The following is a 27,255-nucleotide window of genomic DNA, read 5'->3' as shown; positions in this document are numbered from 1 at the left end:
CAAACAATTACAGCTGCCCGTGAACTGCTTACAAACAGGGAAGGGAACTGTTTGTAGAGCTCAGCTCATCCAATTAGGCAACAGAACCATCTCATGGAGACACCAAATCACAGGGTCAAACCATGAGGGCCTGATCTTGACTCGCTCAAATGCCTCTTTTCATGTTTCTGTCAAGGCAAATAAGACACCAACACTTTCAGATCCCTTCCTATAATGCTGGCACAGCCTAACCAAGCTGGAGGGAGGCTGTAACACCTCGGTGCTGCCAGAGGTTCCAGCCACGGGGATCCTGTGAGGGGTGCTGGGCTGAAACCCCGCTGAGTGTTGTACCCAACTGTGCCCCACGGCCTCCCGTGCAGGGCTAGGGAAATGCATCCCACAGGAATCAGCTGAGGGTGCTAAAGGGCCATGAAGAAACGTGGCACGTTTGCCCTCTTGGAGGCTCCTGTGGCCCAAGGAGAGCCGGTGCTGCAGCCTTCCCAAAACGCACCCTCACCTTGGATGGAATCATTGCACAAACAGAACACGGGTGGGCTGGATTTCAAACCCACTGTTTGTGCTCATTTGTGGCATTATTGACCTTTCATAACTCACTGATGGTTGCTTTTCATCCCATCATTCCCTTTAGGAGATTGTCAATAACTCTGGAAATAAATCAGGTCTCTGGAGTGAGGCCATTTTCCTACTGTAATTAAAGGAGAACAGGAGATCCCTTCCATGCCTCCCACATGCCCTGTTGTGTTCTCTGGCTGCACTGGGCACAACTGAACTGCTCTGGGTTTGGAGGGCTGAGTTAAAGAAAAAAAACGACAGAAGATAGTAACAAATCTGAGTAGGCTCAGATTTCCAGCTTTGCTGAAGCACAGGCAACAGCAGAGAGAGAAAAGAAGTCTTTAAATAAAGAGATGCATCGCAATCCCCCCTAGATAGGGCTTGGAGCCACTTGGTCTCGTGGAAGGTGTCCCTGCCCTGCAAGGGGTGGAACAAGATGAGCTTTAAGGTCCTTCCAACCCAAACCAGTCTGTGACTCTGTGACTCTGTGAAATAAGCACTTCTGCTGGTACCAGGCTCTGTTCCTCTCCAAGATCAGCTGTCTCTACCAACATCAGTAAATAAATCCCTCTCCTAAATGGCCATTCTAGAAATTTCCATTTCATGGGTCAGGATGGGGCAAAACCAGCCTTCCAGTCTCTCCTTTCCCAAGAGCCATCCCTTGTGCCCCATAGAGTCAGAGCAGTGCACTGGGCTTCTCCCCCAGTCTCCAGCCCAGTCTGAGACTCCATGTTGGAAAGTTGTCAGGAATGAGCTGCTGCTTTTGGTGAGGGCCCAAAGGGTCCCTCTTTTTAAAGAGTTTGGCTGGAGATGGGAGTGGCTGCAGAGCACACGGGACTGGGAGGTGATGGCAGCTTTTGCCCACAGAGGAGCTGCAGAGCCAGGTCACGCGTGGAGAGGTCCTTCACCCACACCACGTGGGCAAGCTGAGCTCCCAGGACAGAAACCACCACCCTTCTGTCAGCTCTGGGAGCGTGAGGGGGTTTGGGCACTGCTCAGGTGGAGTCAAGGCAAAGAGAACCCTGAGCTCTCTCCTTAGTTTGAAAAAGGAGGCCAATATCCTTGCTAGAAGTGCCAGGTAATTACTGAGGGTCCTGAGGTCGTGTCAAGCTGGGTGTTTGATACAATAAGCACACAAAAAATGCTCCTTCTAAGGAAGAAGGCAGAAAAGAATTAAAGAGAAGGTTTTTGGGTGATGAAAAGCTCAGACTTTGCATCTCCCACCCTGGTTCCAACAGGCAGGGGAGTAATCAGGCCATGATTTGTGGAAGTCCTTTAAGAAAAGAGGCCACTGCTGGGTGTGTGAGTAACTAATGCTCATTTGGTTTGTGTTTGAAGGCAGCAGCAGCAACAGTGATGACACAAATTAATTGCCTGGTTTTCAGGAGCTAATGCGGACGAGGTAAAGAGAATTACTCCACGATTAACATAGTTTCCAATTAAAGTCCCCTGTAGTTACCCAAAAACATTAATTTCTAGTAACTTGGTAATTTAACTTGTGTCACCACTATACACAAGTGCACCAGGGCATCTTGTGGGCTTGTCTGTGCTTCAGCCCTACAAAAAACATGAAGAAAATCCCCAAAAAATAGCCATTAATTTTTAACAATTATTTGTAGCAGGCTTCAAATAAAACCCACTGTGGTTTTTATCCTTTGTGGTAAACTAAGTGATTTGCTTTATTTTAAATTTAAATCTAAATTTAAATTAAAATTTAATAAGATTTAAGAATTTAAAAATAAGATTTAAATTTAGATTTAAATTTAAATTAAAGGACCAAAACCCAGCTGCTGTTCTAGCACTGCTATTTTTCTTGCTCTTAGTCAAAAAAGGGGGAAAAAATTCCACCATTTAAATAAGTTCAGCAAAGGTATTTCAACCATTACATTTCTTTATCAAGTTGCCAAAAGCCTGGGACAAGTGAAACTACTATTTCACCCTTCCAGGGAAGTTTGCTGTTGGGATGGCAGAACTACATTTCTCTTTTTAACATTTCCATACTACAGCTTTTATATTTCCACTTGAGCATTTCCGTTATAATTCCAGACCCAAGGTCATTCCTGCAGACACGACCACCTCAGATGGGTCTGTGCACGTGGGATTATTTTAGGGTACCTGAATTCAAGCAGAGTTGTGGAAGAAGGGAAATTCCTCCTTCAGTTCCCACCTGAGCTAAAGCTCCTGTTGTGCAGTGGGCCGCGTGGTCCGTGATGTACCTGGGAGTGCACAGCACAGAGGTACAAAGATTCCTGGACATGGAACATTCCCTCCAGATCCTCTCCCCCTCAGTGCACAACTAATACATATTTGTAAACTGCAGTGCTTCCCTCCCTCCCTCCCTCTTCAGCTGTACAGTGACAGAGCCACTGAGTTAAATCTTCCTTAAATCCATCCCTGCAGGCTCCTGATGGTTCTCCCTCTTCTTCTGTGTGCTCTAATCACTCACTGCCTTCCTGGTGGAAAGGGAAGCAGAAAGGAGAGCATCAGTGACACCAGATTACCACAATTATCCCCCCCTGCTCTGGGACAGCTTTTAATGATGCAGCATACGACTGCTTTGCTTTTTTAAAATGTGAAAGCAAAGTACAACTTCATGTCTAATTTCCTGGCCGCTGTCACCCAAAGGAACCACTCCGAGAGTTTGCATTGTTTTTGCTAAAGCTACATTACCTTGTGCTCCACTAACCAGGAATCTCCTCTTTTTAGCTCTCACTGACATTCACAATTCTCCTCATTTTGACATCTAAATTCCATAAATACGTTGTTTACTCCCTCTTCTGGGCCATTAATGAAAAATATTAAGATCAAGCCAAACATCCTCACACACAGCTTAGAATAAGTAATATTATTCCAATTATTAGTAGGATTCAGCAGTGCAGAGGTTACTAATTTAGACAAATGTTATGTGGGGTTTTTTTTTAAGCTTGAAAACAAGTGAACACGATCTCATTTTGGCTTTTTGGAGTATTAATAAACACTGCTAATGCACACACAGATACAGACCTGATCTAGTTCTGCCTGAAATCAATCCATTAGTCACTTCTTCCTCATAAAAGGTGCTTTAATGAACGCATGTGATGCTTATTATTTGAATCAGCAACACTTGTGCCTCTGTGCCTGAACAGCACTTAGAACAGGTAACATTTGGTTTACAACACAACAATAAAATCTGCTTTTATTGCAAATAAACAGAGTATTCACACCTTACAATATTGTTTTAGATGCAGGATTATACTCACTCTTAGAGGATCTAATATTAATATAAAAGGCACACGCACTTCATGTTTCCACACCTTTTTTATTTCCCAAGCAGCGTTAATACGTCTCTTAAATATTGCATTTACTTTGTTAAAACATTAAACTATTTCTGTACATTTGTTTGCAATCTGAGAACACACACCATCAAGTAATCATTTGTACAGTAACAACACGTATCAAAACAAAAAATCATAATCACAGCCCAGAATTTCTCACATCCACCCCCCTTTGCCTCGATTTAAAAGCTGCACTAGTAGGAGAAGCCTCACCATTATGGTAGTTGAAACAGGAAACAAACATTGCTCTCCTCTAATAATTGTCTGGAGCTGCTTTGATTGGTTGCAGTTAATATTAATAGTATAACCTTTAAAAATTGTGGGGAAAGGTAATACTTTATCTTCTCTCCTCATATTAAGGCTCCAAAGCAAGTTTAATGAGAAACCATTAGAAAATCATACTGCTAAATAGTACCTTAACTCACAATTCAGCCTATATAATTATGTCAGGATTGCAGCTGACAGTGACTCCTGATCCATCAGCCTCACCTTTCCCGCATGGAGCTGCTCAGGATGCGTCAGGGTGGCAGCAGCAACTCCTGCTGGGGCAACACAGGGGAGACTTGGACCCTTCCCACAGGATACAACTCCACTTCTGCTTACAAACAGGAATAATGTGGTCTCCAAACCTCTGGGTATGCACCCAAAACCCACCAGGCCTTGTCCTGGACTGAAGGACGTGAGGGCACAGCATGGGATTTAGGGAATGGCCAAGGTTTTTACGAGGGGAAGCCCAGGCTCACCTCAGCACACCTGGTTCTGAGCAGAGTGAGCAAAACTAATCAGTACACACATTAGTAAATGACATTTTAAAGACAATTAACATATAAAACATTATCATCTTTATGAAAATAGACCAATTTGACCCAAGCTTGCCTTTCTGGGGGAGGAGGACACGTACATTTTCATCTTTTCAAAGGCAAGTGTTCTCCTGGACAGCTGCCGATAATCTTATGGAAAATGTCCTTAAAGCAAGACAAACTCCTCTGTACTAAATCTTTTTAATCTCTTCTTTTCATCCTCAGAGAAAAGGTCATTTTCTTCATGGAGTGGACTGGAAGCAAAGTCATAGTCTTTAGAATGACCCTTGACAAAAGTAAACAAGGGATATTTCTCCTTGGATGAAGATTTCAGCATCTGCAATGTCAAACACAACCCCCCAAAAATGTTAATTGAAATTAAGAAATTCAGTAAGCAGTGATATTTATCTGATGATGACTGCACAGTAAAAATTGCATTGCTTATCTTTATTATCTCATTAAAACAAAAACATTGCACCAACTAAACAACTCCTCCTCCTATTAGACAAACATTTACTTCCATTTCTTCAGGCAGCTGCTGATTTCATGCCTAACCCTGTATTTTGTTCCTCACAGATCACCTGTACCTGCCGTTTGATTCAGTGCAAGAAAGATAAAGATAAAAAAGATAAAAGATAGAAGATAAAACCCTCTACAAAATAGTTAATGGCCACAAGACTCTCCTCAAGCACAGGTATGAATTCTGCACCAACCAAGCACCTTGGGGAGGTGTTTTTATTGTAGGATCAGCACATAAAATAATCAATGCTTTTATTCAAAGTTTAAACACATACCCCCATGTAAATAAGCACGCTCGAGCACGTGGCTCAAACCAGATTGATGACAGTCACAGGCTGAGGGAACCAGGGTGCCCAAAATCTACATTTATAAAGAAGGAAACTGAGCATGGAGAAAGCAGGTGGTGGTGAATGATAAATACTGAAACAGATCAGCAAAACACCCTTAATAGCAGATAAAAACCTGCCAAATACTAAAAGACATCTCAGCCTTTCAGGGTGTTTTGTCCACTGATTTATTTTTTTATTTGTTTTACTTTTTCTTACCTGCTTTAAAAATACAGCCCAGTGTTGCAGTGACATACAGAAATACATCAGCCCAGAGATACACCTGAGTGGAACTAAAAATCACTGCATATAATTTCATGAGAAGAACCCATCTAAAATAGTAAAAAAAAAAACCCTACACACATCTTTAAAACTATTGTAAAAATGGCAGTCAGGGATGGAGTGGATGTTCAAAAAAAAAAGAAAAAAAAGGAACCAATCAGAATAAAATCCTTCATTTTTAATGTGATCTGAAGTTTTTTATTTTATTCTTGTCTATTTTAATTGCATTTAGCTGTTGTAATGTTTGGAACAGAACACTCATCCCAAAGCTTCATCCCAGTGCCCAGTCCACCACGGCACCTTCAATGATGGGCCCTCCAAAGAAGGGCAGAAGCACACCTGTGGTTCCACTGCCTGGTCTGTGCTCAGCTTTCCCTGAAACTGCCTTTTCCACGGGTCTGTGTGACATCTCTCCATGTGCCAAGGGAGGTGATGAAACACTAAGGACAGAACACGAACTGGGCAGGGAAATGCCCAAACAAGAGTGGAGGGGACCAGGTTCAGATTCCTGCAACTGCCACCATGCCACATCTCATCAGAGAGCACAGAGAACCTGAAACTGAAGAACCTGCAGAAATCATCACAGGGGTATCTAAAGAAGTTTATTGATAAACATGAATATTTTCAATATTCCAGTGTTAGACTGTCACTGTTGTCACCACAACAGTTAATTCTGAACTGAATCCAAGTTCAACCCTCCATCAGTCCAGTTCTTGGGAAAACCTCTCACTGGTGCTAAGAACCTGGGCAGATGCAGCTGGATAACAATCCCAAGGAATTATTCATTTTTTGTCATGGGTTTGGATAGGGAAACAATTCCCAGAGGGTAACCTGAATGTGGTTTGGATGGAGTTTTACCCATCACTCCCTCGGGCCCTCAATTTCCAGGCCCTAATTTCTCTACCCCTGAATAAGGTTTATCCTCAAGTACCAAAAGCTAAATCTTTTGTCTCACCTCTTATTATCCAAAAAAGCAATGAGAACTTGCATATTTTAGTCCAGCCCACACAGGGCACTGGGAATACCCTGGGCTTTGTAATTCAAGAGTTACTGCATGGAAATTGCAAAGAAAGGGAAAGATAATGGAAGAACAGGAAAACACAAAGGATATGAAAGAATGATTGAAAGATCATAGAATGTTTCTCACATTGTATCTGTATACAAACTTTACTCATTTTCAAATTTACACTGCTTGGAATATATTTATATAAAATAATGTAACTAATATTATTGAACTTTTCTAAGATAAATAAGAGCTCCAAGACTTGGATCGGCCATGAGTATTTTCACCTATATATGTTCAGAAAAGAACTGTGTTTAATCCCAAACTTGAACAAACAGAAAGAAGGAAATAAGAGAAAGAGAAGTTCCACTGGAACCGATTTTGTAATTAGATTTTTTTTACCATGTTATTACACTCTTTCCTTTGCGACAGAACTGGAAAATACAGAAGAATAGAAACTTCACTATTTAAACTTTCCATGCATCTGCTGCCTAGAAACTTCTACTTCTTTAAATCTATTTTCTATCTCTCTGGGTAAGAACCAAAGAAACAACTTCAGCATAAATCATTATTACAAAGATTGTAAACAGTTTTAAGTTTAAAAAAAAGCCTTTTTGGCTCTAATACTAATACCAGTTAACAGGACATTCCCAATGCTTTACAAACATTAATTCCTTGTGCTGCTGTGATAACTGCTGTGGTTGATATTGTGCCCATTTGCTGCTGCTGCATCCTTTTCACAGACTATTTTTAAAATCACCATTTTTTTGCTGCCACAGCTCAGAGGACAAATTAATGATGCTGCATTTCAGTCTCCCACATAGTGTAATAATCAAGGAGGGAAAACGTTAATTACATTTGTACCTAAATGAACCTATATCAGTGTTTTTCCAGGATCAGACAGGTTTGCTGGGTGACCCCTGATCCACAGCCCTCAAACGATGTTCCCAAACCATCCCCACCCTGCCCTTAAACACCATCAGAAACAGCACTTGTGCTAACCAGGAATAAATACACAATCTGGGCTGGATCAAGTCCTGCCATTTCCAACCCCATCCCTCCCGAGGGACGAGCTGCCTCCTCAGCATCCCTCCCGGGCCGGGGCATCCCTGCTCGGCAGGGCTGGCTCGGGAACATTCCCACTTCACGAGTGCCACCTCGTGGGCCCCTCCTGCCGTGGTTCCAGCAGCAGCTCCCACGGACACCCCCAGCTCTGCCCAGCTTTACTTGTGCTGAAATCGGATGGAATGAAAAACAATCCCGATTTCTGGATAAAAGCAGCAATAAAAATCCCAAAACGAATTATATCTACTTAGAAGAGAGAAACTGATTCTCTTCCCTTCCCCACATGCCATCGTGGCCAAGGAAACAATTTGGGAACCCGGACACCTACCTTGGTGATTTCTTCAGAAGCCTTCTCAAAGTCCTGCACAGTCCGACAGTAAAATCCTATTGTGCAGCTCGGATCCATTTTTTTGAATGACATCTTTTTGGGAGAAGGACAATGGAATGACTGCAAGTTTCAAGATTAAAAAACATGAAATACACGGTTACAGTTGAGAATGGCACAGACCAACGCATTTACTTTCCCCCTTCCAACAGCTTAACATCCAATTCCCTGCATCACCTGAATTAAATCCCAGCACACACTTCTGAAGTCATTTCTTCCAGCCCCCAAACATTCAAGTAATTTCACTCTTCCCCAGACACATAAAACCTCCCGCTGTTTACGCTGCATTCCCCAAACTTGCTCACACCACCAGGTTAGTTTGGAATCTGTCAAAGGTCTGCTGCTCCCAGCAATACTTTATGAATATTCCCAAGGCAGAGGAGGTGAGTGCTCTTCTGCAAATTGAATTTGTAACAGCTTTTGCACTATCTTACTGCTTTACTACCACCGCCCAGTGCCCCCTTCCCTCCCCCAGCCTCTATAAAAGAGACATAATGGAATAAACCAACCTCATGCATTTTCCTTTAGTAAATGAAATGGGTTCAGAAACCCACAAAACCCACAAAAGCAAAACCATATTACAATGATCCACAAGTAGGGAAAAGCCAAACAACATGCCCTGCTTTACAAATGGGTTTTTCCTAACGTGAAATCTCTTTCCATGACAGATGATGCTCTGACAGTGCTGGGACCTATCAGCAGCCATGCTGTAAGAAAAAACAAACAGACACAAAACCCCCTTCCCCATTCTGCTCCTCGTTCAGTTTATCACAGACTCTGTGCTGTTCCCTTTCCCATTCCCAGGAAGCTGTGTGTGCTCAGGCTGCTCTGGCAGAGCTGGATGGCACAGGACCGGGACAGGTCTGAGCACAGCAGGACAGAGTGAGGCGGGAGAGCTCTGACCAGCACTGCTGGGTTCCCTCTCTGAACAGAACTAACAACTGCTCCAATCTAACTGGGATCCAGCACCAGCATCACACTGTCTGCGGCTTAGAAACCCGTTTTGTCCCTTTTTATGCCCATCAGAAGAGTCACCCTAAAGAAGACAGCACTGGTTACTGAATCCGAGTGTATCTGTAACAGCTTTACACAACAAAATATATCCCTTTTTCCTCGTGCTTACAAACCTAAAAGATATTTCTGCTAAACCTCTGCTAAAAAAACAGGAGCAAAGATAATCGGTACAATTTGTACAACCCTGATTTTAGCCACTGTTTATTCTCCTCACTGTTTAAATTTTCTGTACATAAATTCTATTTTTAATATTAATTCCTGAGTTATCAAATGCATAAATCAAACCTTGCCTCACACATCCCATTCCGGCAATGGCCCTGTCCCTACAGTCATGCTGCACTGTCAAGGCAGGAGGTTTAATGCTACACAAATCACTGCACAACAAAGAGAAGTGGGGAGGTTTTCTTTTTTCCCACTCCTCCAAACAAATGGATGCTGGAAGCCAATACAGAGTGGATTGATTTCCAACTTATTCTGGACAATTTGTCAATTTTGAAAATACTCCCTACAGATAAATCTAACAAGCAACTATCCACACTAAGAAAGCAATTTCTGTTTACTTTTGACATTTCTGGACAAAGATATAATACTATTAAATGCACCAAGCATTAAATTGCAATCTATTTCCCGTCTGCAGGAAGCATTAGGATGCAACCAAGCCCAGTTGGCAGCTCACATACCTTCAAAATACAGTTTAAAACATTATTATTTGGAAGTTCATATTAATGCCAGTCTGCAGCACAATCTGGAGGATGAGTCATGGCAACAGAGACCAAAAGTATGGGTATTTTTTGTAGCCTGGCCACTGAGCAACGGTGTGGCCTTAAGGAAGTCACTTCAGCTCTGCCACTTTGGGCTCTTCCCACTTTTTGTCTGGTTTCCCAATTAAACTGTGAAACTTTCAGAGAGGCACTGTAGTAAAACAGTTATTAGCATAAAGAGCCAAGGATCTATCTGGGTTACCATCTCTGGCTGCTGCCACAGGGAAACAGGTAGAGCTGGGACTCACCAGCTCTTCCTCCAAACACCTCAGCAGGGTAAATCTAACAGCAGCTTTAAATATAACCAAACTTCCTGGCCAGCATATTTCCCAATGTATTTTGCTGTTGTGTTCATTTGCTTAATTCAGAACATTCTCATTTTCTAGAGAATCTTGCACTTCTATATTATGCAACATGCTAACTAAAGCATTTTGTTAAGCATAAGTAATGAAAAGTAAGTAGTGTTTGCTTTATGTCGGCCCTAGGACTTGACATTAGTCCTTTCAGATATCTATCTATCTATATATAGATGTATATATATAAAAGTGATTTTACTAAATATTATTTGATGGTCTTTTGTTTAAGGTATTAAGGTATTAGCATCAGAACTGTATGTGCATATTCCTCTCCTTTATTTAATGCACTGTGCTGTTTCTGAAGCCGTGTTATTTCACTTCCCCAGAACACCATGGCTTGAGGAGCAACTGCCAACATCCAGTTCCAGCTCTGCTCTGGAGCAGCTGCTGCTGTCTGTGCACAGCCTGCTCCTACACTGAATCAGCAGCTGCTGGAAGTTCCTGTGGAACCTGGACACCAGACCAAGGAGGGTTTGTGTGGATGGCACCAAGGATTTCTGCTGTAAGTACTGGGGCTATTGAACACTTACTTGTAACTGATAATGTTTTCCCAGGGTATTTGTAAATTGAGTTCTCTAATAACCTCCTTTAGCTCTATCTATTTCCAGGTTCCTACTATTGAGTACCACAGTAATTCTCTATGTTGATTGCAATTTGAATTAAAAAAATAAAATAAACAAAATGACCAAAAAGATAAACTAATAAACCCCCAATTTAAATAGGTTTAATATCTACAAATATGATGTAAAATTGCTTAAATGAAGTGATCATCTATTTTTGAGGTTCTCTGATCATTAAAAAGAAAACAGATGAAGATTAATGAAGTAAAAATTAAACCTCCATATTGAGATTTAACCTCTGGTCATTTTTGTTGATTATAGGCCCATAAAGAAGGGCAGGACATTGATAAATAACATGTAACTGTAAAACCATAAAGCTGCAGCTAGCTAGAACATCTCTAAATAATTAGTGTTTGATTCATATGGGAAGAAAACAGTGCCAGGTCTATATCCACAGTACCTCAAGAGGGAAATCCTTTATGCTGACATCTACAAAAGATTGGCAGTAATGAGGATCCATGTAAATCAAACTGTCATCTACAAGGACAAAACAGAAGACAAGTAATTCAAAAAACACCTTATTATTACACTGCTTACAATCCAATTTCTATGCAGAACAGCTGGAAAAAAAGCCAGCGAGTAACTGCTTGCCAGGCTGATACTCATTGACTGAAGCATTGGTTTTTGCAGGACAGATTAACTTTTGCATAATCAAATATGCTTGTATAAGCAGAATTTTTATAAAGTGATGAAACTGTCATTTAATTTTTGGTGATAAAATTACTTTTACAAACACACAATTATATTCTGGAGTTTGCGTATGAAAAATGTATCGCGCTGCTTCATCCTGACAGGGAGAATATATTGCTTGTCATTTAGGCATCAACTAACACCACTTAAAGCAGGGGAGAGCAAATAGGTAAATAAGAACTGCCAGGCAGGAACAGCAAATGCTCCTCAAGTTTGGTGAAACAGATAAATTATGCCTTGTTTATGCAACAACGGAAATTAAATGTACATTTTAGAGAATCCAATTACTCTGTGGGGTAAATGACAAATGGCTGGACTTGGGGAGATATGATGAATTAATAAGGTACTCATTTTGCTATTTTAATCATGCTATTTCCCACTGGTTTGATATTAACTTCCTAACTCAGAGAAAAAACTATTGAAGAGACATAACACATTAAAACACGAACCTTGGAATCCAGCAAAGTAATACGACTGCTTGGGTCTGCCACCAATAATTCCAACACAGTACTCCAGGCTTAAAATTCCCTACAAGAAGAACATTGTATCATTAGGACAGTGTTAAACAGACTAAGTATTAAACAGAGTAAGTATTACACTGAAATATTTGCTCTTCACTTGTTTTAGGCAAATAATTTCTTTTATTTTTTTTAAAAGACTGATTTCATGACTTTCTGGGGCTTGACCAAAGCGAAAACACACACAAGATATTCCAGAGAAAGTCCTCCCTCTTTCCAAGAGATGCCCACACATTGAGAGAATTGGCAGTATTATTTCTGAGGAGGAGATAAAACATAATGTCATACAAATTGAACACAACTTGCTTAGTCTAAATATACCCAAGTATTGAGATTTACAGCTTTCATAAACATTTACATTCTGGGGTCCTGGGGACTCTTCTTTTTGCATTCAAATGGACAAGTCTGGCCTGAGTATCAACTTCTACATCAAATGCCAGTTGGAGCAAGACTAATTACGAGATCCAGCTCTAAAAACAGCCGCCCAAAATCTGGGGAGGAGAGACAAACACACAACAGACAGGCCCCATAAATCTCTCTGGATGTTGCCTGTGAGAGCAGAGGAATCAGAACCCTCTGTAGTAGCACCTTTGGGAAAGGGACAGTACAAATACACCTAATTTAAAGGGGTGAAATACAGGAATTTTTTTAGTCTGGAGGTGGAAAGAAAGGAATAGACTCCTCCACTCATGGCAAAAGCAGGAGCCACGAAGGACTGAAAGAGCTGGGGTCTCAACCACGGGCTACAGTATTTCAGCTCATCCAGGCTGAAAAGGGTTGGGATCAACTGAGCACACCTATTACTTAATAAAATGCTGATTTTATGGATATATTTGCTAGTGCTGGGGAGAAGGATTTACCTGTAGACAACAGTTTTGCCAAGCTGAGAACATTTCTGCAGTTTAACTGACCGAAACACAGAATCCAAGGAAAACGCCCCTGGTTGCTTCTCTATCACAAGGGATGGATGAAGGGACAAAGGACTTTCCTCCTTCTCCCTTCAAATAATCCTACTCTTCTCATTTTCATGAGGTTCATTAGAACTTTTGTGACTCTTCAATCTTGGCTCAGCACAGTTCTCCATCAGTTATCCCACATTCTCCATCAGTTATCCCACTAACTCCAGCAGGAGCTGCATTTTGCCAACACTGAGCATTTAGGAAAGCTGAGCCCAACTGTCCTCATGCCAATTAAGCCCATAACTATTAAATACTCTGAAAACTGGACAGCCTTTAAATGCCCATAAATCACAGAGGGTTTCTTGTAGCATTGACAAGTGTTGGGTCCAAAAACTTGGATGCTGGCCTGAACTAGGAACACAATCCAGAGGACTGTCAGTTGAGGCACAGGAGATCTTCATTAATTGGCAGACATATCTCAATCCTCTCCTCTAAGAGATCAGCCATTCAAAGTAAAACCATCACATTATCATTGTGTAAGTGGGGAACACTTCTCTCAATAAAAAGATTGTTATTTTTATATTATTAAGACCAAAGCTTCTGAAGATGAAATCTTCCCTATTTAGACAATGATGAATTCACTTAAAAACCTCACCTGACATGCTACAGAGTCAAATTCAGGATGGTTTATATGGGTTAAAAAAGTGACACTTATTTAAAATATGAATGAGAAGGTTTTCTTAGAAAACACTCCTTGAGGGCTGAGAGTCACAGAATATTCAGGCAGATCAGAGGCAAAGGCTCAAACAGCCAAGGAGACACATCCTTTGCCAGTGGAACAGAGAGGAGCAAAGCTAGCCAGAGTAATGGATAACTGCTTCATCTATGGTAAGCTTCCTGTAAAAGTGAATTATAAAAAATTTATCAATTTTCATCCATAAATATAAAATCCTTTGTAGAAATTACCTCTCATGCTACACTCTAAAATCTGCATTTTTAACTTAAATCCAGACTCCAAGAAATTCAGTTACTTCTTGTGACCAGTCAAGGCAGACTGGAGTGACTAATTCATGCAATTGAGAGCCCTCTTATCACAACCTCCATCAGCCTGCACAGGGCAGGAAAAGGCCTGGGAAGTGACAGCAGGAATCACACAGTGAACCAGCTGTACTGCCTAAAACTAAAACTTTTCCAAAACCAACTGCCTGAAAATACAAGGAAAATAATCAGGAAAGAATAATAATTTAAGTTCATCACTTAAAAGGCTCCGCCGGTCTGTCTTCCCATGCCAGTAAAAACCAAATGTTTTCCTGAAATTTTACAGTGAAGAGACAGTCACAAAAAATAATGTTACAGACTCGGCTTTTGCTCTTGCTACTATGTTGTGGCATTTTAAAAATTAAAACAAGAATTTAAAGACAGATAAAAAGCAGTATGGAAAATGAAACAAAAGCAGCAGGGCTAAGAGAACAAGGTCTTCCCTAAGAGAAGGAAGAGGCAGGGTTGCAACACATCCTCAGGTGTCAGCAGAATCCCTGCTGGAAAAAGAAAGGACAGCACAGACCTTCCTCCCCTCTGCTTTCTCCTTGAGTTTTATTTTGTTTCCAGTTCATTTTTATTTGTGATAACTGTTTGCTACTCCTGGATTGCTGCCTTCAAACAGTCATCCAGACAGTGAGAAAATACTTGAATAGTGACTAGAGGTATCAAGTAACTCCATCCCCCCTCTTAAGGGGAAGAAGACATAAGAAAATGTGAAGAACAGACAAGCAACAACTAAACCATTTGATATTTAAGAAAATAAGAAGCAGACTAAGGGTTTGAGTATATTTATATTTTAAAACACTGCCTGATCCTTAGTTACATATGCTATTAGAGTCGTGCTATATTAAATTACCATTTGTAATTTGAGCCACTGCATTAATGCCTTTCCAGGTAGTGCTGCAGGAGCAGGACAGTTATCACTGCTTCACCAAGGGACATCATGTGCTCTGCAATTATGTCTGATCTTGTAATAGGGAAATTTAAAATCTGTAAAGTCAAACTTTACAACCTTCAACTGTAAAATCCCCACCACACGTTTAATGGGGAGAATTACCATCGTGGAGCTGCTTTTCATATCCCCTTGTGCTACTCTTTGAGAAAAGATTGAACTCTCATTTCATACCTTTACAAACTCCAAGTAGTCCGTGTTTGTTCTCTCTCCACCGAGTCTCACAGGAACTAATATAATCACAGCTTTTGTGCCTGCTTTTCCAGAGTCCATGAAAGAACACTGTCTATCAATGACATCGGAGCTGTAGACTGAAAGGAGACACGTGAAAATACCCACATTTCAAATACAAACCTCCAGTTTTAGAGACACACCTGCAACAAGGCATCACAAAGTCTGACAAAATAAAACTGCAGCCCTTCCAAATCTTCCTGTGCTACTGAAACACAACCCTGGCTGGGTCTGATCAAAACCAGTGTTACATCTCCTTGTTTTCAGCAGTGTTTTGTAGAATGGCCATTGCTGCTGCTAAGTCACATTGCCAAGGAAATGCAGAAGGGTAGGTTAGGAGGAAGCCAATAAATATTTATTCACTGCATATAAACCTCCAAAAGGAATAATTAAGACTTGAAAGCCTACAACTAACAGAAACATCTGCATGGTAAAGGAAAAAAAGGCAATAATTGATTTTAATCCATACTCAAGTTCACTGCCTAAAGTTAACACAACACAGTCATTGAAAATGAGGGAAAAAACTTAATCTGTGTTATTGCTTACCCCCCCAAAAAGAGAGATGGAAAAATCATCCCAGGACAGAGAAGGGAAAAATTAATAGAATTTTAAGTTTCACTGTCCTTGTAGGTCAGGTGAGACTGGTTTGACTAAACAGTGTATTTTTAAACCAGTTTGCTGGATTCCCCAGGGATGTGGGGCCTCTCTGCCCTATCCCAGGCTCAGTTCTGATATAACGAAACTTGTGGCAGCTGAACTTGGCTCCTGAAGGAACACACCGTGCTTGGATTTGAGACTGAGAGATACCAAACAAGGAACACACAATCTCCATATATCAAGAAACCCTTTTTCTACATAATCTCAAATTTGTGGACCCATTTTTTAATTTTCTTTTAGAATTCAATTGTTAAGTACTTACTGAAAGGCACAAAAAGCATCTAAAATGTTTGCAAAAATCCACAAAATCACAACATTTACCTGTACAGTCCTGAGCAACATAGACTGTTACTCCCTGCAGCTCAGGGTCTTTTGCTTCTTCAACAGCTTTTCTAAGTAGAAACACAAACTATTTAATTAATCTCTCATTTAAAAAAATTAACAGCAAATAAACATAATTTTCTTTTAGAAACAGGTGGGGTTTAATTGTTTGGTAAATGGTTTTTTTGTTTGGTTTGTTTTTCTTTGGAGGAGGGGATGTTTTGTTTAACTCAAGATAAATACAGGTGGAGGGTGGGTTTTTTATTTGTTTTTACACACTGGATACCAAGTTCCAGTGTATATGGCAACATATTTTACCCAAGCAAAGATGACAATGAAATAATGAAAACCACCAAAAAAAGCCCCAAACCTCACATTAACTTAGAATGGAATTCCTATTTACTGCCTCATTTCCTTCTGTTTATAACAATTTGTCAGGTATATTGATGATAAAGGCTAAGTTTGTTGACAAAAATTTTCTTCTCTTTATTTGACCTCAGTTTATATAACCAGCCACAAAATAGCACCTGGTGTCTATAGAAAAAAAGTCTAGACATAAAAAGCTGTAGGGTCTCACCAAAACTTTCAAAACCAGAACTACAATATTAGGCTCTCCTCAAAAGAATAAGTGCAATGGGCCTAAAAACTAAAAAAAAAAAAAATATATGTTGATAGTCAGAACCATGGCCATCAATCAAGGACAACATTTGTAAAGAAATGAAACTGCTCAAAATAGAAGATTCGCCTTTGACTTCAACATATACTTGCATTAAATGGTCACTATCCCTTTATTTCACACTATATTTTGAGGAATCTTTTAACACAGTCGTTCCCAAGTTATGAGGGAGCTGTACGTTGTTAGTGCTGCTGTAAGAGAGAAAAATCCAGGAAAGGAAACCTTTCCAGGGCTGGAAATCACCACTGGGCTTGTGGTGAGTGTAATTCTGCACCAAATCCCTCTCTGCTCCCATTAGGGAAATGGGTAATTTAATAGGTAATTTATTAAAGCAAGCAAAAAGAATTCTGACAGCTTCCATCGCCAGAAAAACGCAGAATAAAACACATTAATAGTGCTAAACTCCTGCATCCCTGTATGAATCTGCAGGTGTGACACATACACACCTCATCATTTCAGTTCAGCTGCACTTCAGATTAACATACTTGTACACTAAATATCAACTTTTTCTATTTATATATATATGTACAAATAAATGTATGAACTTTGCCTTTTGCTGCTGAAATGACTTAGTAGTCGTTCAGTTTATGGGTAAACTGGAACCCACTAAGAAAATAAGCATATAAGACTATAAAAAAACCCCCAAAATATTCAAAGAAATGACATATCAAGGCACACAGTATAGAGAAATTTGACTTTCGACTTTTTTTTTTTTAACCACACTGAATGTCACAGACCCTTTACTTTTACTGGGATATAATTATAATATTAATAGTCCCATACATTTACAGTTTCACAAGAATTTGATGTGTGCAAAGAAATGCTGAAAACATCAATTTTAGCTCTGACATTTCATTACACTATCAGTACATTACAGCCCCCAGGTTACAGTATAAAAAAAAAAACCCTCTAATGTTATGCATGTTCCAAGGTTGAAAGAGTGGTTAGTTTTTAGAACATTTCATTAAATGCAGCTCTACTGAAAAGGTTTGTAAGAGATACTTGGGATTGTACAGGAAAACAGGAATGTTCTAATATGGGCATTTTACAAAGCCAGTAATGACCAGTTTGATGCTCAACTAGGCTGAAGTAATCTCAGGACAGCACTGAAATGCTTCTCTGTGATGTAACAAAGAAAGGTAACAAAGAATAAAGGTATGTTTTACCGTAAAATGTGAGCGACGACGGCCGGGCCGTACCAATCCCCCGCCATTTTCCCGGACTTCTTCCCATATTCTATCAGCTGGTGCAGGCCAAAAGCTGCCAGCGGGGAGTCACCAAACCAAGAGATTATTTTTCTGTGATAAGCTTCGTTTCTCCTCTCGTTGACATCCCAGTTCCTCCTGGTGCCCCGCTGGGGCTGTGCCTGTGGCTGGGGCAGGATCTTGGGGTCCCTCTCGGCCGTGAGCGACGCCTCGAAGGACGCCGTGAGCTTCCGCACCGTGTGCGATGTCCACGACTCCGAGTCCGAGTCCATGTCCAGCGCCTCCGGCCACACCCAGGCTGCAGCATGGAAAGCAAGGTAATCAGGCTTAATATTAACTTTCTGCTATAGTAAGCAAAGCACTTCCCTTTGTTCTCCATGCTCTTTAAACCAATAATATGTATTTCACACTCTGAGCTGCAAATGTTGCTGTTGAAATGTAAACAAAGAATTCCAGCAGAGTAGTTTCAGTAATTCTGGTTTCCTTTTATTTTCTGCTGAATGACAGGTGAAACAAAATAACCCAGTTGTTGTTAGGATTTTTTGTTATCTGATACTCCACCATCCCGGTCAGCCGAATAAACAAGAGATACCTGGTTACAAGACACAGGTCAGAAGTCTTTTACCTATTAAAAATATGAACATTAGCTATTCAGTCAGTACTATTCAAAAAGAGAATCACAGAATCAACTAGGTTGGAAAAGATCTCTGAGACCATCAAGTTCAACCTTTGACCTGACACCACCTTGTCTACTAGACCATGGCACCAAGTGCCATTTCCATTCTGTTCTTAAATACCTATAGGGACAGTGACTCCACCACCTCCCTGGGCAGCCCCTTCCAACCTTTTATCCACGTCAAAAAAGAAGTTTCAAAAGCTGGTTTTAATTCTTCTGGTTTGTCAGCTATTAAAAAAGAAAAACAGGCAAACCTGAGAAATTATTTATGTAAAAACAAACACTCCTTACTGGCAAAATGTCCAAGCAGATCAGAAGAAAAACAGGCAAGATTTCCTCGTTCACTTGGATTACAAGACAACCTTGTTTAATGCTATTCAGCACAGGATCTAGAGCCTGCATTTTTAGCTGAGGGTTTCTCTAAGGATGCATCCTACACAGCATTCCTCCCACAGCAGAATGGGGTTCAGCAGATCTAGAGAACAGTCAGATGCCTGGAATTGTCTCTCCCAAGATCAAACAACTACTTGTAACACAAACCCAGGCATGTGTAGCTCAGTGTAACATCCTCACAGGATGTTCCTGCACTGTCAGCTTCGTCTTTCAGTCACTGCCTTAAGCACAGGCATTTCAAAGTAAAATCTACCAGTGCCTCAATATTTAAAATAAAACCTCCTTTACAACATCATTCAGCAATATCTGGAACATTCCACATGGCAGTGGAAGTGTAAGTATCCCAGCTAGAAACTGCAGGCAAGTTTTGCTTTGTAAGAGAAACAGCACCATTAAACCAGAATGAAAATATCTCTGGGAAAAGAGCAAACAGCCATGAAAAACTTCGTGTAAACACTTAAATATGTTTCCAGAGCTGCCCAGACCTCATAAAAAGCTTTTCAAAAGATAATTCACCAGCTGTCAGAAGACCAGGTGAGAAGCAAAGTAGTCCAGAAAGACCATCCATACTCCATTTTCCTGTGCACTGGATTGCCACAGAATCACTTGCACTCTGGAATCACCTCATCACTTTCCAAATTAGGATGCATGGGGGACAGTGCAAGGAATTCTTTGGAACCGTGGATTTTACAGATAGAAACCTGGGGCTTTTTTGTTTGGGATTACTTCAGAACGAGTCATTACACACTCCTGCTCACAGGGAGTCTTCTGACCAGGTTCTGAATTTTTTCAAAGAGTATGTACAACAAAACTGATATTTTAAGGGATTTGTGTTCTCAGCAGAAGTATTTGCATACATTTTGATATCTGCAGTCAGTTGCAAGGGATAATGAATGTTTTATGACTTAAATATCTCCAGCCAAAGGAACATTTAACGAGCCAACCTGACACTGCCGAGAATGGGGACTTTGTGGTGCAGCTGGGTTGGGATCACGTTCACAGCTTACATCATATTTGCACAGTAAGTGCAAAGTATTATCAAAACGGGCTTTCAGAGCCATCTCCTGCTGAAGTCCTGCTGGGATCCCACAAAGGGCTGAGCAAACAATACCCTGTGTTCTCTCCCACACACACGGGTTCAGGCCCCGTGCCTTGGATCAGTCTGACAACGACCAGCGGGGACAGAGGACATGGCTGAGTGTTTGAAAGGGGCAATGTGGGAGAACAGGAAAGGGATTGGGAAGGGGATGGAAAGAAACTACAAGAACCTAAAACACCTCTCTGCAGGCCATGGCTCAGCCTGGGAGAACAGGGAGGACATGCAGACTCAGCCTGTGACAGCAGAAAGTACCCCATGGCTCCTGAAGCTGCTTCATCCGGCTGGGACTGAGGGAGTGTTTTGGATAGACAATGGCAAGGAAAAATGGCAAGTTCCTCTCTAAGTACATGGGAGGGAAGGGAGGAAATGACACAGTGACAATTTCCACACAGAGAATGATGTATTGAAGTTAGATTAGAATCCTTCCAGGAACTCAATATATTAACACTAGGAGAAATTCAATAACGTACAGCTTTAAAACTGATAAAAGATGATAAAAGAAACTGTTCACTTTTGCCATAGCCCACAGCTATGGGCTCTGCAACTCATTCCCACATCTTGAGTTCAAGAAATGACCGAATTTCCTGGTAACTGGACATGTGCATGGATAAGGAGAATAATGAGGTAGAGGATCACAAAGTTTTTGTGATATTTTACTCCACAGCTGGATACTGGAAATACCACAGAAGCTTCCTTTGGTTTTCCCTTTTTCAGAATAGAAGGGTAAGACAAGCTCAATCACTGATACAATGGGACAATTCCAAGTGTAATGAGGATTGCAGAAGCAAAACCAGCTTGCCCTTCAGGTTTGGGATACAGCAAGGCCATGGTGCTCTCACAGAACACCCGTGCTGATCCCACACACCGATCTTCCCCCATAACTCACCTCTCCCAAGAAAATGAAGCATAAGGCCCTGAGCCAGCAGCATCTGCCCAGTTCTCAGTGTGCAGCCCCAGCCACAGTCTGTGGTTAATGCAGATCCCTTTATCTGAGGGAATTCCTCTCTGTACGTCAGCCAGATCCGGGAAATAAAATCTTTACGAAACTCCTCAACATTCCCTGAAATCTCTGTGTTGATTTTATCAAAATTGGACCCATCTGTAGAGAGCTCACCAGATTCTGGAAGGCAAAGCACAGTTTTAAGTTGTAAGTTGGTACGGCACTTCTATTAGAAAGCAAGTGACAGATACACAATATTCAGTTAGAAAAACAGGGCAAATCTACAAAATGTAACTATTGCTTCAAATGCAAGAAAGGAAAACTGGAAAGCAGATGTAACAGAAATGGACTAGATGAAAAAAAAAAAAAAAAAGGAAAAATAAAAAAAGAGCAATGCAGACATCACCATGCCAGTGGAATCACTGACCTGCAAGTAACAGCTTAATTCACCCAACTGTAAATGGTCAAATAGAGAGAGAAAGACTTAGAAAAGTGCACACTGGAAAATGATAATGAAGGTGTTGGTGTAGTGACTCCTGGTACAGGTATTGTCACCATTTCAACCAGGAGGTTTTTAGAAAAAAAATCCAAAATTGATGGTAAATGAAGTAAAGCGCAAATTACAACACTAATATTCACAGAAAGAACAAGGCTTCAGTGCAAAATCCAAATAAATCAGGATGGGTGGCATTAGTGGCAGACATTTCAGTAAGTATTTTCTAAGCTTTTCATATTTACATTTTGAATTTGGTCATTGTTAATGACAGTCTTTCTAGAAGAATAAAAATTCATCCACAGAGCTCCTGCTGAGTAAGGCTGGAATAAGGGAAGTGCTCTGTACTCACCCTCAGTTTTGAAGTGGTAACATTTTCCCAGCAGAAAGACTGGAGAGTTTCTACTGAAGTAAGTTTTTGTTTTCAACACCCAACCTAAAATAGATGCAAAACCAACACAAATTTGTGCCTGAAGTACTGCAAAAAGGAATTGCTGACAACATCTGGTTAAGCCAAACGTAACCCTTGAAAGAGGAACTAAACAAAAAAGTATTGAAATGGGGTTTTGGTCTCATAAAAAAATCACATACAGGGTGCAATGGCTACTATTCCCCTTCAACCACGTGGTAGACTTAAAGGAAGTAAAAAACAAAGTATCTTTTCATCTTGCCAGACATCTCCAAGGCTCAGTTATGAGAATTAACAAAATTTATCAGAAACCTGATGGTAAATCTGAGCAACCTCAGTCCTAAGCGCAAACAGAATAATCAAGGACAGATTAGTAAAGGGCACACTCGAAAACCTGGTTGTTCATAAATAAATTATTGCTGTTCAGCTGTGGAAAAGGACATTACTCAAGGGTGTGAAGTAGATTCTTCAGTGGAGTTTGTATCTCACACACTGTCCTATTTTTTCCAGAAAAGTACATTTAAACTTTATGCGGATGATTCCATATTATCCCTGTTTAAAAGCCTATGCAAATCAAGCATCATTTACATAATGTATTTACTGTTTTCAAAGTAAGTAATTTGAAAAGAAATTATGCAAATCTATTTGAAAAATGAAAAGCTAAAGAAGTTTTTTAGTCAGGCTGTTTACAGTATCAAAGAAAAAACTGTTTCAAAGGCCATATTGCATTTTTATTTTTAATTAGTTATGTTTCTGAATCATGATCCCATTCATGTCAACAAGAAACATTCCATTCCTTTGAATGGAGACAGGATCTTACCAGACACTGCTCCACTTACTGTATTTCATGTTGTGCCATGCAGACATAAACTTTGATTTTATCTTTTCTACTTCATCTGTCCCTGTGGCCTCCATATTCAAATCCTGGAGAAAAAGCCATCTCTGTCTTGTAAGGCTTTCAGTTCTGCTGCTGGAAAAACACAAATGCAAACATATCCATGGGCACAGCATCCCCCACTCAGGTACTTAAGCACAACATGGCCAGCAACAGCAATAAACTCGGAGAATCCTCCACTATCAGACACTGAGAAGCAATCCCACACTCCATGAATAAGTAATAAAATAATTTAATTCCAGATACACACCAATAAAAGCACTACACAAAGCTAAATAAAATATAATGTTCTCCAACAGCTCTCCCTTGCACAGCAAACTGCTGTAGAGCACATAACCTGTGCTGGCACACGAGCACACCCATTTTAATCAGCAGTGAGATGAAGATGCATCTTTCTGCACCTTTCTGTAACAGGAAATTTGCTATTAATTAACAGATTCCTTCACCACATGTATTCTGTCAGTGGTTTGCTTTAAATTACTTGATACAGAAGGTTTTCCGGATGATATTTGGCAGCCCAAACCTTTGCACAGACAACTGAAAAATTAAGAGCTCCGGCCTCAACAGGAAGTCCTGGTAACACCAGAGGATGACGTGAACAAAAGTGAATTATCTAATCTAATTAATAGACTCAGGCCATGAGACAACCTCCTTACTTTAAAAGGACAATCTAGAACTGTATTTACCTTTCCATGTGTTATTCCCCATTGAACTGGCATCCAAAGCAGGACACAGACTAAACTGTGTCGCTTCTCTCCACTGGGAGCCCAGTTTAAGTAAAACCTGAATCACTGACAGTGTAATTGAAGAGAGGGTGAAGATGTCAGGGTGGCAACATCATCAGAGCCTGAGGGTGCTACACAGATCCATTGTTTCACTCTGCTGCCCAAGCCCTCCCTAGCATGTTTTCCCACTATTCCATCATATTATTTCACAAAAATCTGTTTTTTGACAGAAAAAGAAGCAATGCCAGCTCACAAAAGTGGGGGAAGTCTGCATTTTTTTTGTCAGTGAAAATAAGAAATGGCTACAACCCTGCTGTGATTGGCCTTGAGTCAAGCTGGGATTGTGTAGGGGAGAGAAGCAAAGACAATTTCAAACTGGGTTTTAACTTCTTGCCTTTTTCTCCCCTCTTTTTTCTTTAGGAAGAAAAGGAAAGATTGCCTATTATCAACTCTAGATGGCAAAACCAGTGAGATGAACTTCTCCAGGACATGTGTTTGGTCCTGTCTGTCCTGCCATGATCCATCAGCAACAGTCATTTATGCAGAGGCCACTGATTGCCTTAAAAGCCAATTCCTATAAAAGCTTCCTCTGGCTAAAATTAAAAATGAAACAAACTCTACACTTCCAAAAGGGCCTGAAGGCAAAATTATTTAAATGAGAAAGCTGCTCATTTTCCTCCAAAAGACAATGGTCAATGCAGCACATTTACCTTCCCTCCAGTTGCATTTCTTCCCTGGTATTATACTAAAGATGCAAAAAGGGCTTCCAAGAAGAATAGTAACACAAACCAGGCACACTTATTCCACTGGGAAAACACAGACTCTTCCCATCAATAGAAGAAGGCATCAGTAGGAGTTCCACTGAAATTAATGGAACAGCATCAGGAGATGGTCCCGAGGAATACAGACCCAAGTCCAAGGGGCACAAAATTATTAAATTATTTAAATCTAAAGCCAGTGGTTTTATACTGATAACTCTTGTAAGAAGTTATCTGAATATACATTCCCGGGACGATGTTCGCTCCCGGAGCAGCAGGACACACCTATAACGGAAACGCGAATTCCTGACCCCTCGGAGCCCCCCTTGCCCACCCTCCGAGGAGGATGGTTTGTTAACAGTGATGCAGAAACACCCCAAAACTCCCCAATAACAGCATTTGTTTTCATTAACAGCAAAAAAGCAGCGCAACCTGCTGATGCAACCGCAATGGGAGGAAATTAAATGAATGAAGCCCAAACGTGATAATTATGAAACGAATTAGCTCTATTAAGCAGGAATTAAGACCCTTTTGCTTTGGATTTCTACCTGGGAAGAACCTGGACCAGCGGCAGCGACAGTCGGTGAAACCCACACGGAAGAACGACGGCGAGGAATTCCCGGAGGTCATTTTTAAGGAGCTGCAAACACACATGAAGACAGTTAAAAACGATACTTTGAAGCCGCCGGGTGAAGAAAACCAAACAAATAGACCCCGATTATTTCTTTTCCCCGTTAAATCCTGCAGCAGAGATGGAACGCTTTACCCACGGAGGACTCACAGCCAAGCAGGAGCCCCCACATACCGCGCCCCCGCAGGACACCGGCGATCCCGAGCCGGCACCGCGGAGGGTCCGTCCCGCCGCCCCCCGCCCTTCGCTCACCGCTCACGGAGCCGGCCCCGCCATCCCGGAGCCGCCCGGGGAGCCAGCGGCCTCCCGGCGCTGCGCCTGCCGCGGCGGAGCGGCGCGCGAACTACAACTCCCGGCGGGCACCGCGGCGGGGGCGCGGCGGGCCGAGCCGGGCAGGGTGCGCGGGGCACGCTGGGAGTGGTAGTCCAGCAGGAGAGCGGCTGGGAGGCGGGAGGGAGGAAGAGGAGGGAATGAGGGAGGAAGAGGAGGGAGGAAAAGAAGAGAGGGAGGAAAAGGACGGAGAGAGGCGGCGAGGCGGGCTGAGGGGACTGGGGGGGCCGGGCTGTGGCTGGAGGCGAAACCACAGGAAGGTGGGCGGGAGCGGAAAGCCCGACCCGTCACGGAGTCGGCAGCTGCCCTTTAACAGTGTTTCTCTGTTTGTTTGGGTTTTTTGGGGGAGGATTTTCTGTTTTGTTGGGGGTTTTAGTTTGGGTTTTGGTGGATTTTTTGTGGTTTTGTTTGAGGGGGGAGGGTTGTGTGAGGTTTTTTTGCTGGTTTTGTTGTTTTGGTTTTGGGGGGTTTTTGATCTTTTTTGTTTTGATTAGCCATTGTATTTATTGATTTTCTTTTTCTTAATTCGGTGTCTTTTGACTTCATTAGAGCAAAATGCTTCCCGAATCTCCACACTCCGGAGGACTTCAGTCTCCAGCCCACCCTCTGCCAAGATTGTGCTCTGATTCAATTCACTGCTTTATTTCTTCTCTGAAACTCATGGGAGCCACTGCATCTCCTCTCACTCCCCTGAGGGATTTGGGGTTTTTTAGTGTTTTTTAAAGTAGGTTCTTCATTAATCTGTTTGTCTTAAGCTGCTTAAAAATACTCATTGGGTGTATCAGGAGCCCAGGGCTTAAAAAAAAAAAGTGCAGGATTTGTGAAGGATTGACTTGAATTTCTCAGCTGTCTGGAACTGGCATTACAGCTCAATATCCTATAAAAGGATGATGTTCCTGCTTTCTTTGTGTACTCATGAATTATGTTCATGAAGCAAAGTCAAGTGTGTTTTTTTCCATTTTGTGATTTTACTGCCTTCTGCTGGTCAGAAATGATCAGGCTGAGTTTAATTTTTGTAATCAGCACATGATTGAAGCACATGATCTAAAATTTAGCTTCAGTGCAAATACCAACAGTAGATGTTTTGTGTATTTCCCGGTGGGTTTTTTCTGCAATCTCGTGGATATATTTCACATAGTAGGGTCAGTCAGTAAAGAGAATTGTAGGTATTAATATGCAAAGCAGACAACATCATGTTCCAAAGGTTCTGTCTGTTGGCTTGAAGTGGGGATGTAGCAGATCACCTTTCTAATCCTTCCCTGCCTTTCAGCTCAATGCTCACCATTTGCTTGCAAGCAAAGATAAAGATTAAAAATAAAACCCAGGTTGCTGTTTGTTGTAAACAAACTGTGGTCCCACAATAGTGGGTGGTCTATCAGGGCAGAAGGAAGGGGGCCCCCTGCAACCAGAATTTCATGATCTTTTTCAGGAATAATAGTTGTTTAAAGTTTTATCTTTGCTTTTATTCTCAAAGACAAAGATGAATGTGCTTGTCTCTCTGTGTATGGGCTCGAATGTGGAGAGCTGAGTAGATAACGTGGCTTAGAACTGGCAAAATGTTGAACAAAGAATTACCCAGTTCATCAAAGGAAATGGCTGTTCCCTTGCCTGAGATCAGTTGCCTGCACCTTCCTGCTCTGAAATGGAATAGCTGTGCCCTGAGTTGACACACAACATGCCATCTGGATATACACTGGAAATCCCTCAGGCAGGCAGGTT

At 41.3% G+C, this 27,255-nt stretch overlaps 1 protein-coding gene across 4 annotated transcripts; it reads right to left on the bottom strand.

Moving 5' to 3' along the window:
- Positions 1-3,830: 3,830 nt before the first annotated feature.
- ATG4C (autophagy related 4C cysteine peptidase) lies at positions 3,831-25,562 on the bottom strand. Of its 4 annotated transcripts, none has more exons than XM_050306993.1 (13): positions 25,459-25,562; positions 25,124-25,215; positions 24,528-24,678; positions 23,037-23,167; positions 22,141-22,224; positions 21,242-21,475; positions 18,149-18,485; positions 16,307-16,377; positions 15,272-15,408; positions 12,137-12,215; positions 11,398-11,474; positions 8,190-8,309; positions 3,831-5,003 (listed from the first exon to the last, which is right to left on the bottom strand). In XM_050306993.1, exons 3-13 carry the CDS (start codon positions 24,542-24,544, stop codon positions 4,833-4,835), a joined length of 1,458 nt encoding a protein of 485 aa, XP_050162950.1. In that variant the 5' UTR covers positions 24,545-24,678; positions 25,124-25,215; positions 25,459-25,562; the 3' UTR covers positions 3,831-4,832. The 4 variants fall into 4 exon arrangements, with proteins under 4 accessions (XP_050162950.1, XP_050162951.1, XP_050162952.1 ...); XM_050306994.1 differs by having other exon boundaries at positions 23,037-23,164; XM_050306995.1 differs by lacking the exon at positions 24,528-24,678.
- Positions 25,563-27,255: the final 1,693 nt, after the last annotated feature.

The sequence above is a fragment of the Myiozetetes cayanensis genome, unplaced genomic scaffold (assembly GCF_022539395.1).
Source record: "Myiozetetes cayanensis isolate MyiCay16 unplaced genomic scaffold, myiCay2020 scf12, whole genome shotgun sequence".
Taxonomy (NCBI): Eukaryota; Metazoa; Chordata; class Aves; order Passeriformes; family Tyrannidae; genus Myiozetetes; species Myiozetetes cayanensis.
This window is presented reverse-complemented; position numbering and strand designations above follow the sequence as displayed.